Source organism: Nannospalax galili, unplaced genomic scaffold (assembly GCF_000622305.1).
Source record: "Nannospalax galili isolate Female #2095 unplaced genomic scaffold, S.galili_v1.0 scaffold158, whole genome shotgun sequence".
Classification (NCBI taxonomy): domain Eukaryota; kingdom Metazoa; phylum Chordata; class Mammalia; order Rodentia; family Spalacidae; genus Nannospalax; species Nannospalax galili.
In genome coordinates, this window is record NW_008345290.1 from 2,453,806 (window position 1) to 2,472,962 (window position 19,157).

A 19,157-nucleotide genomic window follows, 5' to 3' on the forward strand; every position below is an offset into this window, starting at 1 on the left:
AATCAACTATACACTAGAATTGTTATCAAATTTTTAACAGAGCTTGTTTCTCAGTATACCCAACAAAGCAATTCAGGGACTGCCACTGTGATTTCCCTTCCTACATAGAAATGTATTCTACTCTTCCAAAGCTAGCACCTTCCCCAACTCATTTGCTCTCTACACACCACCATGCCTACAGGACTGTGCCAGCTACCAAAGGCAAATCTCTGTACTCAGAGATAAACTCATATTAAAGTTAAAGGTAACACAGTCCAAATTTCCTGTGCTTCCGGCATGACAACTCAACCACTGCTGGGGCCCCTGGATCTCCTCTTCTTTAGATGGGCACTAACGCACTTCCTCATCCCTAGGCCATTTAAGGCATAAAGCCAGGAGTGAGAATCATTGGCCCATGCTCATCTCAACAGATCTCAATGGCTCAGCTCACCCAAGTCTTCCACCTTATTGCGAAGCTTAACAAATTTTTATTATTAGTTTTTAATGAATAAGTTGCTCTGGAAAATTATTTTTTCAGTTTTTATTTCAATAAAACAAAAGGAAACACTTGACACGTAAAGTACTGCACATGGAAAACATTTATACAAATGTACAAAACTTCAAAAAACACAACTCCAGTTTATTTCCACAGCCTTACAAATGGAGAGAACACATAAAAATATCCAAAGCCATGTTTATTCTTTAGGAATGTAAACTCTAGGAATACAATTACAACAAGTATATTTGTGAGGAAAAGTTTGGCATCACCACATGATCAGAAGTAAAGGCAGGAGGTACATAGTAAGGTCAATGAGGGAAAGCAAACTATGTGAACTAGAAGCTTCAGTTTTCAAGGAAAAACCTCAATTAACCTGCAAGTCTCCTAAAATTCTACCGTAAAAAACACAAAAACATGTTCAAATTGCTCACTGTCATCCTTTCTAGGTGTGCACAAGTTACACAGTAGAGAAGACAACTTATGATCTCTGATGAGGAGCTTAGCGATATTAAGCATAAATCCGAATCACCCAAGAATATTCAGGACTCAACAACATATCTAAAAGTATAAATTCATGCTAATTAAAGGACTAGAGTTTTAATTTTTCATTCAAAGATTGGGAAGACACTACTATACATTACTATCTACAGTGCTTAGTTTGAGTACCACTGACTTGTCTCTAATATTTTCAGCTACATTTTTTAGCATACACGTCCTAGGTGTGCTTTCCTTTAATAGAGGTTGAATGTGTCTATAGACTCAAACCATTAAGCTGCCTTATTCTAACTCTTTGTTAAAAATCATGTCTTAAATATTTTCCTTCATAATCTACCATTCAACATTTTAGTTATGTTCTTCCAAAATGGGCAAAATCCCTTAAAACTAGAATCATTTTCATTTATTTTGGTTTAAAGACATATTTCCCTTTAATTTAACTTTTAAAAAGTGAATAGTATTTGCTACGTCACTTTATAATTGAAAAAGGCAATGAAATACTGCTTTTTCAAAACAAACAAGTGTGCTGGAGAATTTCTGCTCTTTAATACGACAGAAATAGACTTCAAAAGTTCGTGCAGTACATCAGGGACTCCAAGGTGGTTTCAGTGGCATCGGGGAGAGGAAGGAAGACAAGTGGGCAATGGGACCCTCCCTTGAAAAGTCCACTGTGTTTCTCCTCTCCCCACTTGGATTCCAAGAGGCTAGCACCGGGCACAGCTTCACTAGAATACTCAGGTTTTAAGCGTGAGAGGGTGGGGAAGTCCAAGAATCCCTAGCTTAGATCCTCTGAACTATGGGTACCAGACCCCAGTTTTGTGTAGAATCCTTCTCTTGATCCACAGGAGATTATAGAAAAGCGACCTATAGCCACCCAACCTCTCAAATTTGAGAGGTGAGTGGGGCAAGCAGTGCATATAACAGCTGTTGCCACAGTTGACATTATCCAACTTTTATAACTGTTATAAAAAAACTTCAATGTTCAATCTTTATTTGAAATAGTATCAAAGGTACCATAAAAGAATTTTATTGTTAACATAACTCCATATTCCAGAAAGCCAATAGTGCAAACCACTTGGAGCAAAAATTCAGAATCACTGTATAAGCTGTCACAGATTTTTTTTTTTAAGAATGAACACAAATAAGTTGTACATTGTGTAGGAGCTTAAGTACAAAAGGGACAACTTTCCTACTCATAATTTGCAGTCATCTGCAGCTTTGATTTCATTTGTAATTAAGAAAAATAGAAACTATTACCCTTGGTTGCAACAATAAATGAGAATTAGAAATTTAGAATTAGAAGACATAAGAAGTTCATGCATCAATATTATTAAAAAGTTAATTAGCTGTCAAAAACAATGAAGATTATAATGACCTAGTATCTAATGTTTGATTGAGAGTTGTGAGACCACTGAAAATCTTACATATTAGCAAGTAATTTGTACCCTGATACTCTCTTCACAAATATTAAGGTACCATAACAATCACTTGGGGACCTTGTTTAAATGCCAGTTTTTATTTACAAAGTCTATCCCTGAAATTCTGCATTTTCAGTAAGATACCAGGTGCCACCAATGGTCTTTGGACCATATGAGTAGCAAAGGTCTAGAACAATACCAAAATAAGGTTTCATTACAGTAATTGAATTTTAAGATCTTATCTCTCATTTATGCCAGCTAATGTTTCTTTAAACTTATTCTATGCTTAAGCAAACACCTCAGCTTGCTTAATGTCAATCATTTACATTAGTTCTTAATAATAGTAATACTATTAGTAACCATTTTTTATTAGGAAACTTTTTGTTAAAGAATTACAAAAAGACAACAGGAAATTCACAGTGACATTTTACAAATATCTTCAACTGTACACAGGATTACTACTAGATTAATCCAATATCAACCTTCACTGTCTGGTGCCTCACAGTTTTTGACAATAATTTACACCAATAGTCTATTCTATTACTAAAATTAAAATGTCAAATTCATTTATGTTAAAACATGTATTGTATTAGGGCTAATGAGTGAAAACTAGCTTATGATTGGAAAATTAGGTTTACAGTGGCAGGCAAGCATGTATGGTCAAAATTGTATTCCAGGTGTAGATGCTTTCACAGTCCCAACACATACAGATTTCTCAAGTATTTGAGCTGTATCTATGCAATTCATGTGAAAAACATGAACATGTTCTCCTTGGGGCTACGGCTAGGGGCTATGAACAAGGAAATCTAGAAAGTGAAAGAGCTCAAGAAGTGGACCGTTTCCTAGCCCTTCCCCACTAGCCCTGCTCTCTCATTCCAAATTATTACTCAAGTACACTTCCTTGAGAGGGAGCTCAACCGCACTGAGACCACCACCAGCAAATTCCAAGCCTTTATGCCCATCTAGAGGCCACAGAGCTCCCCGGAGCTACGTACAAATTTGCTTGCCTTACCTTTCCTATTTTAAGTTTTCAGTTGGCAAGAGGTGTAAACTGAATTTTTCTTTCTACATCTATAAGAACACTTAAAGTAAACCTGCTTACAAACAAGAAATGCATTTCATTCTTTCCTTATGTTAAATGTAAGAACACAAACTAAAGCAACCCTAAGATAATATACAAATGTCCTTTGTCCGTATTTCACTATCTTTATTTTCTTTCATTACATTTGGTACAAGAAAATTTTATGAAATTTCCTTCATTTTCAGACAAACAATTCACTATTACACAGTTGATACAGGTATCTTAAGAGCTATGTTGCAAAATTTACAAAGGTTTCCAGGAAGTCTTCATTGATGGGTGCTCTGAACTCTAAGAATCCAAACTAACTAGGATTTCTAAAGTTGAGTTACAGAGTCAATCAGCTTTATGACCTATTACACTTTAGAAACTGCAAGGGACTTTCACCTGCTTCACCAGATCAAGCACTTCAAAAGGACGTTATCAACAACTCAGTTTTGATGTTTAAATGTTCTAAAGACACCAACAGAAATTCTCCTACTTTCCCTTGGAATTGTAAAATAGGTCATGCCAGGCTACTTGCAGTGCTGTGAACAAGCTGTCTTCTGCACGAAGATGATCTGATCACAAGCACATTTATCGGACACTTTTCATCCTCCATGCTTTGTTTCCTCACATGCACGTTTGTCAGCATGGCTTCATGGAAGGGCAACTACTGAGTTCCTGGACTTGCTCCTCTGTCCCAGGTTAGGGCCCAGTCCTCTCACACAGAAACTCCCTTTGACTCCACAGGGCAAATACACAGCCACTAAAATAGGAGGTATCAAAAACAAACTCACAACCTCAAATGATATATAACCAACTCAATTAGACAACTGGCAAAAAATTGTCACACTAACAATCTTAAAGCAACAACAACAAGTTAAAAGGAAGAAGAAAAAACTCAAATCAAGGGGGGAGGGTACCCAAGAAATAAAACCATATTTCAGCTTACTGCAAACTAGACACTATTCCCTTCATAATCAAAGGAGACTTCAGAATTTAAGACATGGGGCTCCTGTCAGGACCAGGCATGAAAGACCTGGGTACTTTCATAAAGAAGCAATGTTTCCAGGATCACTGGATAAAGGAGAAAAATAAGTTACAAGTTAATCTGTGGACAAAGTGATGCTAATACTAGGTGGTCTCTGCTGACCTACTTGATACTTCACTGGAAGTTCAGTCCTTTCTGACACATAAATAAGCTTTTCTTCTTGGAGACTACAAGCAGAAAACCTATTGGCATCTGCCTCAGTCCCACAGCCAATGGCAGGAGAGGTGTTATGTGGGACCGTAACACCACTGACCTGTTCAAAGGACTTACTAAACACAGTCGCTGCAGTCTTAGCCAAACTGTGGCTGCTAGGTTTGGGTAGGGACTGGCTGGTAGTTAAAGTCAGTCTCTTCAAAGAGAGAAGCTCAAGGTTCTCACTTTGGGCTCTCTGCGTTTGTTTTCGAGCAAAGTGATCTTTGCAAGATTCCCCTGCAGTTTCTCTCTCTTTTCCTCCAGTTCTGCTTCCTCCTGACCGTCTCTGGCTCCTTCCTACACTTGTCTTGTTACTACAATTGTGACTACTGTTTGATAAACCTGACTGGCTGGTGCTAGACGCAGCCCTGGAATAAAATCCCTCGTCAACTTCAGATATGTCCATCAGTTCTTCTTGACCTGTTAATTCTGTATCTCCTAAACAAAGAAATGACAAAGATTAATTAGCATGAAGTATCTTAAGCAACTTTTCAAGAGTGATACCAAATCAATTATATTTAAATCAATGAAATGTTAGCAGGATTTCATAGAGGAATAGATTATGGAACAAACTCAAAGGACAAATTGAAACATTTTATAAATGTCAAAAATAACTCATTGTAATTAAGTGACAGTAACTTAGATAGTTTTAAACAGAAAGCATGCCATAAACTATACTCCACTACGTTTTTAGAAAGCCTTCTCCTACCATGCATGCAAAAGATCAGAAACAATCAGAAAAATTGTCCTACATTAAAAACTGTGGGTAAACTCTACAGTAGCTCCTACCAAAGAAATTAAGTTAAAATAGTATTAGAATACTTAAGGATTATTTTTAAAAGATTATATTCCCCCATTCCATATATTAGTTAAAGAATTTTTAAAAATCTGTACTGCAAATATCATAAGCTCAAAACCTATTAAAATTCCATATAGATTATTATTTATATAAAAGATGGGAAAAGCAATTTTAGATCCAAAACTTAAGCAGAAAATTACTTTGGAAGCAATTTTCTGCCTCAGTTTCTCTAACAATTTCCTCAGAAACAACATAGGTGTGATCATTCTAAAGAGCATTAAGAGTCATTGAGAAATTGTGATGCATAATTCATGCATTTTGATTATTAGATGACATGCAAAACTTCTGTGGCTGTGCAACTGTAGCTTAGCATGCATCAGTGCCCTTGGCTGTGAGATACCTTGGAGTGCAGCTATAAAGTGCTCTGCTAAAACTGCACTCTGCCAGGTGAGGTTACTCCATCCTCCATCATTTTCCTTACAGATTTCTGCCTCCTGATCTCTGGCAAGCCTTTGCTCTCAGTTCTAGGATCTGTGGCTGTTTCCTGCACACCCTGCATATGCTGGGCATCAATGTCTCCTAGCGTTCTGCCTTTCTCCCCATTCCCGGTTCTCTCTCCGGACACATTTGTGACACTAATCTCAGGAATGACAAGGATGCCCACTTCAGTAGTGTCATTATTGTTGTCAGGTTGCTCTAGAATTAAAGATGATAAGACAAAATGATGGCTGACAACAAAACAAAATAAAAATACAAAACAAAAAAATAACAAAAGAACAAAAGCTAGACAACTGGATGTTATGAATTAAGCCAAATACTGACACTGTAATTTCCACGATTTACAATACTGTGACAGCACTGGAGACAACAGGGTCATGCTTGGTAATTTGAAATGATAAAGAAAAAATTTCACAGAGCATCAGTTCATGTTCTGTATTTTTTCACACACATTTCATATGAAACACATTTTTTAAAAATGAAAATAAAATTTCTTTTTGGTCTTTTTGAGACAGAGTCTCCCTGTAGCCCCAGCTGTCCTGGAACTCATTATGTAGACCAGGCTGGCCTTGAACTCACAGAGATCCACCTGCCTCTGCCTCCCGAGTGCTGGGATTAAAGGTGTGCGCCACCATGCCCAGCCCTAAAATTTCATTTTTTTAAAGGTAATACTGTGAACACTTGAATTAATGTAACACTTAGGCAAATGCCCCAAAATGTACAGGCAAAACTCTATCCTTTGCCAACAATGGGAACCAAACCACCTAGAAATTCCTTTCTGTACACTTAAAATTCTATTTTCTATTAGATTATGTTGAGCTTGACTTAATGAACCATGATATTTAGGGAAATGCTTACTCAAGACCATGACACCACATCCTCACACACCTATGATAGATTACTAAACACAATGTGGCTGTGGTAGAATTAAGCAGTCCACTTCTTCAGGCTCATACTGACTCCATAATTTTGGTTGGCTTATAACAGTTCATTACTACGCCGAAGAAAAATGAAAATACATATGGAAATACAAATTGATTTTCGATGAGTTACTGTGAAAACAGTCCCTGTAATTCGAACAAAGGAGCAAAACTCTTAGCTAGTAAATATCTATAGAGATGACTTTATTCTGTCTTAAATCACAAAGGCCTTGTCTGACTTAAGCTATCAGGTAAATATCTGTAATTAGTAAAGAATGGAGTAGTGGAGAAATTTAAACTTCAAAACAACCTAAGACTACAAAAAAACAGTATATCCTCTAAAAAAAAAGTAAAACACAAATCTGCTTAAGAGAAATTACATTGTGTTTGCAGTGATGGAATCATCAACCCCCCATTAATGGTGCTAAAGTCTGAAAAACAGTAAAAGAACAGCAGCCAGAGCCCCATATTCCTGGGGTGGCCTAGCTGACACACTTACAGATGCCTGTTCCCACCCCAAGTATTCTGATTCACAGGTAGTATGAGGTATGATGAGGCTATGAGTTCTGAAAGCTCCCAAGTGACTAATATGCAGCAAAGTTTAGAAACCAATACTCTGTTCTGATTCCTTCAAACTTGAAAACTGAAGTGTCGTTTTAGGTACCCTAACCATAACACTTAGCGGCAGGGTACACTGCTGTACCTCCTCTATGCAAAGCTCCTGTTGCCCTGTGTCTATGATCATGTGCTGGTATAATCATTCTCCCTTAACCTCGTGCTTCACACATGTGGCTATATGAAATTTCTTGTTCCTAGATGGGCTGAAGGATGGTGAGGTCTTAGTGCCCTGCTACTTCTGTGTGTTCCTCTAAAAAGGCTTATGACACTAAACTTTCCAACCAAGCCTCTTCCTAGGTGCTAACAAAGTAAGGGCAAACCAATTCTTACTGAGGTACATGCCAGAGGTCACTGCAACAGAGAGTAAAATCACCATGGCACTACTGGGTGACAGCCAAGTCTTGTTCATTTACATTGTAGAAGCCACTTCACAAAACGTTACAGGGATCTTTGGTCCAAAAGGCAAATCACAATCATTGGCAGTTACCCAGACATAAAAATTCAATTAATACTTAAGTTTTTTCTTTTTTCTTTTTCCTTTATCCCCCCCCCCATCTCTTTTTGGTCTTTTAGAGACAGGGTCTCCCTGTAGCCCCAGCTGGCCTGGAACTTGCTAGACTAGGCTGGCCTTGAACTCACAGAGATCTGCCTGCCTCTGCCCCCCAGGTATGAGCCACCATGCCCGGCCAAATTAATACTTAAGTTTTATAATGATGTAAAAGACACACATAGGCAGTCTTACAGAGGATCCTGAATATACTAGTTTTTTTTTTTTAGCACATTCACATATATTATTCAATTATATTCTCAAAACAATGTTAGTGAGACTCTGAAGTAGACCATTTGATTCCCATTTACAGAAGAGGAAACTGAAGTTGAGAAAGCTCAACACAATTGTTCAATGAGGAGACTCAGAAGTGAAATCTTCAAATGTCCATTCATACACACACACACACACACACACACACACACACACACACACACCACACGGTGAATCCTGTTTTCTGACATCTTTCAACATTTAATGTATTTGTTTAAATTTTTGGTCATTTTGCAGAAGGCACATAATTTACATTAGTTAAAGAGCCACAGCAAATACATCTTAGAAGACTATTCAAGGAAGTCATACCTCAAGGACAGCTTTTTTAATTGGTTTTATTTTTAAAATATGCCAGTGAAAGTTATTAATTTAAAGGTGCTTCAGTGGCGGACATATGAAAGAAAAACTGGGAAAGGACAAGAAGAATACTATATAAAGCAGCACTAGCAACAGAATTGTTAACACAGCTACCAGCATAGTAGCCAAGATCTGAGCCTAAGAAGAAATGGCACTCTAAAATCATGAAATTAGAAGAATGCAGAAAAGTGAGATCCTGTGTTTTCCCACGAGAACAAAACCTTTTGGGGGGTCTTTTTTGAGAGGGGTTCTCCCTGTAGCCCCAGCTGGCCTGGAACTTGCTATGAAGACCAGGCTGGCCTTGAATTCACAGAGATCCACCTGTCTCTGCCTCCTAAATGCAGGGATTAAAGGCATGAAAGGCAGGCACCACCACACCTGGCAGAACAAATCGTTTTTTAATATATATTTTATTTATTATTTTTATTTTATGTGTATGAGTGTATTGCCTGCAGGCATGTACGTGCACCCATGTCATGCAATGACCTCAGAGGTCAGAAGAGGGCATCACATTCCCCTGGAACTAGAGCTGCAGACGGTTGTAAGCCGCCATGTGGGTGCTGGGAATCGAAGCCAGGTCCTCTACAAGAGGACCATCTCTCTAGCCCCTCAACAGGAGCTTTTTAACTGCTTATTAAATTCAAAGAAAGAAAAGGATGTTATTTTATACAAAGCAAGAAAGGAAGCATGATTCTGAGTGAAACTACAGAGTAAAGAAAGATAATTACTCAACCTAAACATTTATTACATGATCTTCCTCAGTGTTGTTGCCATCCTCCCTCCCGTGTAACTCTGTGGCTGAACCCTCACTCCTAACACCCCCCACACTGTCTTCCTGGCCTCCTGGTTGTCCCCAGGGCAAGTGGCATGCTTTCCACCTGAGGGGCTCATTTCCCCACTTCCTTCGGGTCTTTCCTCAGAAGGTTTTTCAATGAGGATTTCCCTGACACTCCATCAAGTCTCAATACCCCTATATTTCATATGTCCTTTCCCCTATTTTATTTCTTTTTAGAAATCACTTATGACTCTGCAATGTATAATTACCTTGTTTACCTAGCTGTAAATTCCAAGCTGGAAGATTTTTGTCTGGTCACAAATACCTAGTACTGGAAAAGTAGTTTATATAGAGTAGGCAATATATTTTTTTTAAATGAATTGAATGAATCTCCTATTATGGGATGAACTTATTACTGAAATAAATAAAAGTAAGAAAACATGCAGTAGGTTAAGCTTGGAACTTTTTTTTTTTTTGAGACAAGGTCTCCCTGTAGCCTCAGCTGGCCTAGAACTTGCTATGTAGCCCAGGCTGGTCTCCATCCCACAGAGATCTGCCTGCCTCTGGCTCCTGAGTGCTGGGATCAAAGGCATGTGCCACCACACCCAGCTGGAACATTTTCCTCCCCTTTTATCTAGTCAAGTAATATATAGCTTACACACAAAGAAATAAAAGAGGCAAAAGCTCTTTGTTTGGGAAAACTCAAATAGACATTTCTAAATGTAGGTTTATTAGAATGCTTAGAAACATCAAAAAGATCTTTTTCAAATCTAGCTTATTTTTATTATGTTATAAAAATGACATACATAGCTAAAAAAGGTAATTAATCCTTCCTGTAAGAAAATTATATAGAAGATGTTTTAAGGAAATATAAATATGCAAAAATTCTTTTCCTCAGGACTTAAAAAAAATCTCTGCAATACTGGGCGTGGTAGTGCACGCCTTTTATCCCAGCACTGGTGAGGCAGAGGCAGGCCAATCTCTGTGAGTTCAAGGCCAACCTGGTCTACACAGTGAGTTCTAGGCCAGCTGCGGCTACAGGGAGAACCTGTCTCAAAAAGATGAAAAAAAAATATTTTGCTACAAAAGGAGTCATGATTCGGGCTGGAGAGATAGCTCAGTGGTTAAGAGCACAGGCTGCTCTTGCAGAGAACCTGGGTTCAATTCCCAGCTCCCACATGGCAGCTAACAACCATCCTAATTCCAGTTCCAGGGGAATCCAACACCTTCTTCTGATCTCCAAAGGCACTGCATGACTCAGGTGCACATACACACATACAGGCAATACACTCATACACTAAGATAAAAACTTTTTTTTGAAAGGAGTCATGATTAATTTATACCCATGATTTATACCCACGAGAAGAAATACTTAAGTTTACTTCAAATAATTTGGAAAAATTTTAAGATACAAAATGAAAATTTTCTGAGAATATTTTATTTTATAACATCTATGTACATAAAAAATTATATTCTCATATATGGAAATGAAGAGAGGTAAAGCACTTATTTGGGGCTGGCGAGAGGTCTCAGCAGATAAAGGTGCTTGCCACACAAGCCTGGAAACCTGAGTCTGATACCCAGAACCCATACTCCAGAAAGTTGTCCTCTGACCTCTACATATGCACCATGGTATTCAAGCCCCAGCCTCCACCACACCCACACACGCACACACACACGCATGCATGCACAGGCTTTTTAAAAAAGTAAAATTTAAGAATAGTTGTCTTTTGTTCCATTTGTTGGTTTGTCTGTTTTTAAGACAGAGCCTTGCTGTATAGGACATGTTGGCTTCAAACTCAAGATTCTCCTCCTGTCTCCTGAGTAGCTGGATTTACAGGAATGTGCCACAATGCTTGGCCAAGAACACATCTAATAGGCATTTCCAAGTTGGTACTGATAGGCAACTCAAATCATTTCTCCCTAAACATTTGTTCTGCTTTTGAGTAAATGAAAAGTGAAGCAAATTCCAAACATTATAAAAATTGATCATGAAAAGCTGTTATTTCTCTTAATTTCATAAACCCAAATATCTATGCACCCATGAAGTAATTCTAGATTTTGTTCTTACTTGCTTTATGGTTGCTCTACTTACTAAAGGTGGTGATTTTAATAAAGAGTGATTTAATGATTAATAGAATTTACATATCTTTGTACTAAAACTACTTTATGAGTCTAAAGGACTTTATGGCATGAGGCACTTAAAAATTCTTTATGAAAATAAGATAAACTTCAGCTTAAAAAGATTGTAACATCTGCATCATATAACTTTTGACAATACTGTGTACTTTAAATACCAAAGTCATACACATTCCTTTGCCTCCCATCCAGAGGTCACCTTCCTCAGATGGTGACATTAGTCCTCTTATTCTGCTTCCCTTCCTCAATGACTAGACAGGAGAGAAATTATAAATGGAAGAAGTAATTAAACAAAGACAGAATAGATTAAAAGACAGTGGAGGGAAATGAGAAAGCACTGAGAAGGCCCTGTGAATGAAATTAACTTCCAGAAAAAAAATTTAAAGTAACAAAATGAAGTAGATAAGAAGGAACATTAACACAAACAATCTTGAATGAAAATTAACTTAAAAATAGAAATCCCTAGTGTCACATCAGTATTCTGCCATTCTTCATCAGGAAGTTCAGACAGAGCAGTTAAAGTCACTTCAACATGAAAGTCTGCCTGCTAAACAGCTGATTGAAAAGAAAGAATATTCACAAAGGAATATGTACTTGGGAATAGAGACTCAAAATGTATGAGTAATTTTAAAATGCATTTTTCTTATCTTCTACCCTACTGAAATAAAATTTTAAATAAATCTTCACTCATAGAGCTAACACAAGGAGCTCCATTTCCCTTACTGTCTATTACCCCTGGATGAAAAGTCAGGAATTAAGATGATCCAATAGCATATCTGCTCCCCTGCTCAACCTCAGGCTACCATAACACTATTTGCTAAAGTTAGAAATTCTAGCATCGTAATGATGGAGAGACATGTGACAGACCCAACAGTGCTCATACCTCAAGAGCCACATATTTCTTACCATGTCTTTTCCATCTGTGACCTCTTATTGACATGCTGGTCACTGCGTTTCTTGATATTCTAGAGGAAGTTGGTGTGATTTCAACTTGAATACACCGTGTACCTTCCTTACTAGATTTCATGGCACTAGGAGGCAATGAAGCCTTTATTGCATTAGCAACCTAAAAAGGGAAAGCAAAGATTGAGATAAAAAACAAATGTATTGTTTACTCTTACATAAAACATAAGGTGTTAACAGGTTTATAAAAGAACACTCCAAGATATTTCATAAGATGATACATAATCCTCCCAAATAAAAAATAGGAAGGCAAGAAGGAAACACAGTTTAAAACAGTATGAATAGGATGAAGTTTAAAATTTTTAAATATTAAATTAGGTTTCTCAATGCCTAATGCTAATTAATTCTTATAAGTAAAAAAGACTATCAAATATCTTGTAAATCTAATTAAATTTTCAAATGTTACACTAACCCTTTTAAAAGTAAGTTTTACCAATAAAACAAAGCATGAATCATTGAGCACTGACATATCAATACATTATGAAAAATTACTTCTCAATTAAATTAATACATTTTCATTTTAAGTGAGGGACCTACCAGAAGTGGCTCTGGATATAATTCTAGCTGGGCTCTGTATATAATGTCATCCAATGCTTTCTGGGCTAGCTCCCATTCTCCACTGTATCTACAAAATTATGTGAGTTAAACAAAGAAAGCACTATTTTTAATTAATCCAATATAACTAAACAAAAGAGAATGAGGAACTATTTCTTTACTAAGGAAAACAACAGACCACAGTAGCACAATATTTAACATCCTATTCTCCTTAAAAATGTATTTTTAAATCACTGAGTAACCATTATTTGAAAGCCTATTAATAGCAAAGAAAATGTTATATATGTACATTTTTTTCTCTAAAGAACATGCTTATTTATAGAACAGAAATCAAAGAGCTTAAGGCAATTTGAAAGTATCTTACACTTTCAAAGCATAATAAATTATACACTTTGGAATAATGTCCAAAATAACTTATGTCAATTACCCTGTAACCCCATGGTTTTAATGAGAACCTATACTATTTAGCATCCTGAGTAGCTGTCCCTTTGCATTCTGAGAGCCATTTAGAAGGGAACATAATGTGCGCACAAACATGAGAGAGGAATGAGGAAAACCAGTGTGTATAATATATGATTTTCATCAGTATGCCAAACCCGTCTTAACAATCGACAGAGTGATAAAAGTAAACCACAGAGTTGCAATGATCTGGTCATGTACCAACAAAACAAATAAATATGAATTACATCAAGAGCACACGTGAGACCTTACAAGAAAAAGCATTGCTCCATGCTAAAGCCAAGACGAACCCAGGTTATCTTCAAAACCATAATTTTTCATGACTCTTTTAAAAAGCTGAGGTCATACGGCAACAAAATAGCCTGAACCCCAAGGACAGTGTGCCATAAGTAGGGAGAATTCATCTAACTTTATAACAAACTCCTAAAAGCCAAATTGCTAAAAGCTGCCCCTGTGGTTGGCAGGATTGTCCAAACTTCTAGGAGCACATACCCAGACATCTCACACCACCTCACAGCCTTCTCCATAGCCTCCTGTAGGATATGTACAAGAAATATAGGGTACAGGGCAGGAGACCAGAGAAGGCTTCCCTTGCTGGAGGCCTGAAAGAACAGAGTGGCCACTCCCATGGGAAAAGCATGAAGACCCTGCTTGATCACCTTTTCATATGAACAGAAATTCTACAGCTTTTGGGGAGAAAGCAACTATTTCTATAACCCCCAGGGGACAGGTAGAGAAGAATTTTGACTCTGAGGGAAAGAAAAGAAAAAAAAATAAAATAAACATCATTCTGTGCTAAGACAGCTAGGGGTTCCTCACCACTGGAGGAGAAGCAGGAGCTCTCAGATTCCCCCACGCCCACCCCTACACACGACATGTAGAGACAAATATGCCTAGAAATGACACTGTTTGCTGGTCCATCCTCCCCTCTCATCACCACCAGGCTAGTGCACATGGAGAAATACTGAAGCAACATTCAATTGCTGGAGAAAGGCCTAGCACATGAGGGAGAGACCCTCTCGGAGGGGCAGGCATACAGGAATAGCTGAAAACTGAGGACAGAGGAAGACTCCTCAGCAATTCAGCTTCCATCCTCAATATCAAGTAAAATAGAGTAATTTTACTGGTTAGCCTGAATGTAACCATGGCAACAGTAGCAACTCCTGCTGACTCCTGCTGCAAACCATCCTGGCAACAGCAAAGAGAGACATTTGTACCCCACCCTTTGGCTTTGAAACTAGGGACTCCAAGAAATTGGATTTTCCCCAGGAGTCTCCTGCTGAGAGAATGAAAGGACTGGGACCCTGGTGCCAAAGGGAACTGTCTCCTAGGAAGAGATTTCACAGTTCTGACACCTTGCAGGACAGGTAACATGGGCCAAGGATGGGCCAAGATGGGCCAAGGATGGGTGGGACTACAACTTGACATGGCTGGCTTGGTTTTATAGCCCTTTTTCCCTCTGTAATTTGTTCTTCCAATGTGGCTACATTGAATAAATCTCCTTTCTCTGCTTTTCACTGTTACTTGTCTCTTTAACTGGACAAGCCCTGATTGTTAGAGCTATCAGGGCCCTAGACTCTGACCCTAACAACTCTGTATAAAAGTTTACCAGTAGGTTAGAAAAAGAATCATACCCATTTTCAGACATAAATATTTATATCAGTTTCTATTGAACTAATGAATGAAATCTTGATCAATAAAAAAATTACAAGGCATACAATAAGCATGGGTAAAAGAACCCTGTCAACAGATGGAATAATTAATTGAACAAAATTCCTAGAGATACAGCTCAGTGGTAGAATGCTTATATGAGGTACTAGGTTCAATCAGGACAAAAAACAACCAGACAAGCAAACAAAAAAGCAAAACTAAACAACCAAATCCAGAGATAACCCAGCTGTTGAGGTTACCAGGGTAACTTAAATTACTATGATTAAATTTTTTTATTTTTTTATTTTTTGGTCTTTTTGAGACAGGGTCTCCCTGTAGCCACAGCTGGCCTAGATTCACTATGGAAACCAGGCTGGCCTCTAACTCACAGAGATCTGCCTGCCTCTGCCTCCTGAGTGCTGGGATTAAAGGCGTGTGCCATCATGCCCAGCAACTAAAACATTTTAAATGTTCTGGTAGAAAAAAACTGGCAACATGCACAGATACATTGGGATTTCAGAGGAGATAGGTTCTATAAGAGAGAGAAGAACAAAAAGGCTAGAAGTTAAGACACTAAAAAAAAGAACACCTTTAATGGCTTCATGGTAGGTGACAGCAAGTCTACTAACTCAAGGAAAAAGTAAGCAAGCATGAAGATAGAGCAATAGAAATTACTCAAAATGAAACACTAAGAAAAAGAGAGAGTATCTAAGAACTATGGGGCAGTATTAATGGTCTAATGTAGGGCTCAGAAAACTTTTCTTAAGGGCCATCAACAAGCATTTTAGAGCCAGGGATAGGGACACACATCTAAAATCCCAGCACTGAGGAGGTAGAAGCAAGACGATCAGGACTTCAAGGTCAGCCTACACTACATGAGATCTTGTCTCCAAAAACAACAAGCTATCAGAAGTCAAAAGTCAAGTATTTGAGTCTGTGGGAGATGCCTTCTCCATCTGAACCTCTGAACGCTGCAGAACAAAAGTGGCCATAGGCAACGTGCAGCATATGAGCAGGCCTGTGTTCCAGCAAAATTTTACAAGGCAGTGGGTCTTGTAAAAGCATGAATTCTGCCCTCAGTCAAGAAGCTTATAATCTACCAGAGTAGGATAAAACATCAAGTAGATATCTACCATTATAGTGGATAAAGTGCAGTACCATTTGTGTAACAAGAGAGTTACAAAGTAAAAGATAGCGTTCAAAAAATATATATACTAAAGTCGTTATATAAGACTAAGTACCAATACTAGAAACTAAAAGTACATTAATAACAATTATTCCTGATCAAAGAGGCTCTAAAATGCCTTTGAAGAGCTAAAGTTTCTAGAAACAGAAAAAGATATTAACCTGGATTTTTAAAAAGCCTGTTTGGAAATCAGAGGAAAAAAGAGTAAGGTAAGCCAGGTGTAGTGACAAACACCTTCCATCCCATCACTCAGGAGGTAGAGGCAGGTGGATCCTTGTGAGGCTGAAGCCAGCATGGTCTATGTAGGGAGTTCCAGGCCAGCTGGAGCTATATAGTGAACCCGTCTCTAAATAAATTTAAAAAATTATTAAACAAAAAAAAGAGCAATGTAGAAAAGGACTGTAAGTATGTTAGCATATTTCAACTTTATTTATTTTAATTCTAACCTTGAATTAAAGAAAAATAAAGTATTTAAGTTGATTTTAAATTCTTCACAACTTTACCATATCATAACTTTTATTTTTATTTTGTGTTTATGAGTGCTATACCTGCATGTGTATAAGTGCACCCGCATCATGCAATGCCTGCAGAGGACAGAAGAGGGCGTCGGATCCCTTGGAACTGGAGTTATGAATGATTGCTAGCATCATGTTGGTACTGGGATTCAAATCATGGTCTTCTATAAGTCAGTGCTCTTAACCACTGAGCCAGCTCTCCAGTCCTTTCACAATATGTTTTAAATACTAAAACTATCAAGAACTTGATTCCAAATCTTTCAGAAAACTATGCTAACTATTATCTATTGAGATTGTAATATATTAAAAACAGACTGACAAGCTATAATAGTCTAAAAATGAAAGACATACATTGTATATGAAAGAAACTTACAAGGCAAAATAAATTCCTGTTAACATCTGCACCATGAATCCCGATGAAACTGGAATCCTGCTACTTACGCCTTTGTACTTCCTTACGTGTTGTCGAGGATATCCACAAACACAGATTCTAGGAAGACAAAAATAAACATATATGCAAAGTTTGTATAAATGATGATGGTTTCTTTTTAATATTTATAAGCCAACACTACAAATAACAAATCTAGTATCTACTAAACAAAGAGTCTTCCAAACAGAATATTTGTCTACCCTGGATACATTACTGGAAAAAATTTATAAAGCTAGAGACAGGGTGACATATAGGGAAAGTGAATCAGATTCATTCACTAGTTGGTTCACTAATTTTAATCAATTCAATTATCAATATTTTTGAGACATTACATGGAACTTGTCATAAATAGATCTTTAGTATGATCTTCAATTCCTGATCAAGTTCTTGATACAAACTGAAAAAGCAAAGAAAAAAAATTACTAAAATAGGACTCGAGTTTCATGAAATGCCCATAATAAATTTTAGATAGATTAAAGATTTTAATGCTAAAAACATAACAGAAATAAAATACAAATAGCTTTATAGTCTTTACATCCTAACTATACACTGTAACTGAAACCCTAATCCTAGCATGAGTTCTAACTCTAGCAGATTTTACTAATTTTCTTCAAAGAAACTATCTTAAGCAAAATGAAACAAAAATAGGAAAAACTAAGTGATGAAAACTAAGGAGTACAAAATGCACAACACTGACTAGGAAGCTACCTGAAACTCCAACACGGGGATTATACAAACCAATCAGAGTTTACAACACAGTCAAACAAACCTGTAAAAATCTATTTAGGGCTGAGACATGGCTAGTGGTGGAGTGTTTGCCTAGCATGTGTGAGGCTCTGGGTTTCATCCTCAGTATAGAAGAAAAAAGAGAGGAGGGAGGGGGAAAAAGCAGGGAGGGGAGGAACAAGAGAACAAAAGGAAGAAAAAGAAAGAAAAAAAGAGAAAGGAAAGAAAGGATAAAAAGAGTCTATTTAAATGATGCGGGTTGTGGAAAGTTACATAAAACAACACATACAGCATAATCCCAATTTGTAATAAATAAATAAATAGGCATGTAATACTTCTCAAAGTAAACATATACAAAGTCATAGTTACTGTTGATCTGTGGGATTACAAGCCTATTTTCTTTCTTTATGTTTGTATGTATTTCTTAAATTTTCTACCATACACATGCACTATTAAAAGCAACAGGGTGCTGGAGAGATGGCTCAGAGGTTAAGAGCACTGGCTGCTCTAGCAGAGGACCTGGGTTCAATTCCCAGCACCCACATGGCAGCTAACAACCGTCTGTCACTCCAGTTCCAGGGGAATCCGGTGCCCTCTTCTGACCTCCACAAACATTGCATGACACAGGTGTACTTACATACTTGCAGGCAATACACTCATACATATAAAATAAAAATAATAAATAAAATATCTTTAAAAAAAGAAAAGCAACAAGTTTCCTGTTTTTAATTCATTTACTAGAAAATAGCTGCTTTCTCATGTGTTGTAGCTGATATAATACAGCCTTCATTTAATACAGCATTAATCAATAGATTACAATTACTTAACTGTTTCCCCTTGAGATTACTACCAGGCACTTAATATTCATTCCCTCTATTCAATAAATCTAAGCCTGAGGCCATTGAGATGGAGATGCTTGCTACCAAGTCTGACAAACTGAGTTCTATCCCAGCAAACCATAAGGTGGAAAAGGCCAATTCCCTTGGGTTATCCCCCACCTTTCACATGCATGCCATGGTGCTTAAATAAACGAGTAAATAAATTTAATTAATA

At 37.4% G+C, this 19,157-nt stretch overlaps 1 protein-coding gene across 3 annotated transcripts in view; it reads right to left on the reverse strand.

The window, feature by feature from the left end:
- Positions 1-601: 601 nt before the first annotated feature.
- The window catches only part of Fam126a (family with sequence similarity 126 member A), an 89,179-nt gene continuing 70,623 nt past the window's right edge, over positions 602-19,157 (reverse strand). For 2 of the 3 annotated variants that reach the window (XM_008841460.3, XM_029567581.1), the window contains exons 8-11: positions 17,322-17,438; positions 13,121-13,208; positions 12,527-12,686; positions 602-5,132 (exon numbers count right to left, since the gene is read on the reverse strand). In XM_008841460.3, the coding sequence (XP_008839682.1) occupies positions 4,558-5,132; positions 12,527-12,686; positions 13,121-13,208; positions 17,322-17,438 (940 nt within the window). In that variant the 3' untranslated portion in view covers positions 602-4,557. Of the gene's footprint in view, positions 5,133-5,893; positions 6,190-12,526; positions 12,687-13,120; positions 13,209-17,321; positions 17,439-19,157 lie in introns of all 3 variants that reach the window. The other variant, XM_029567582.1, reaches the window with a different exon arrangement.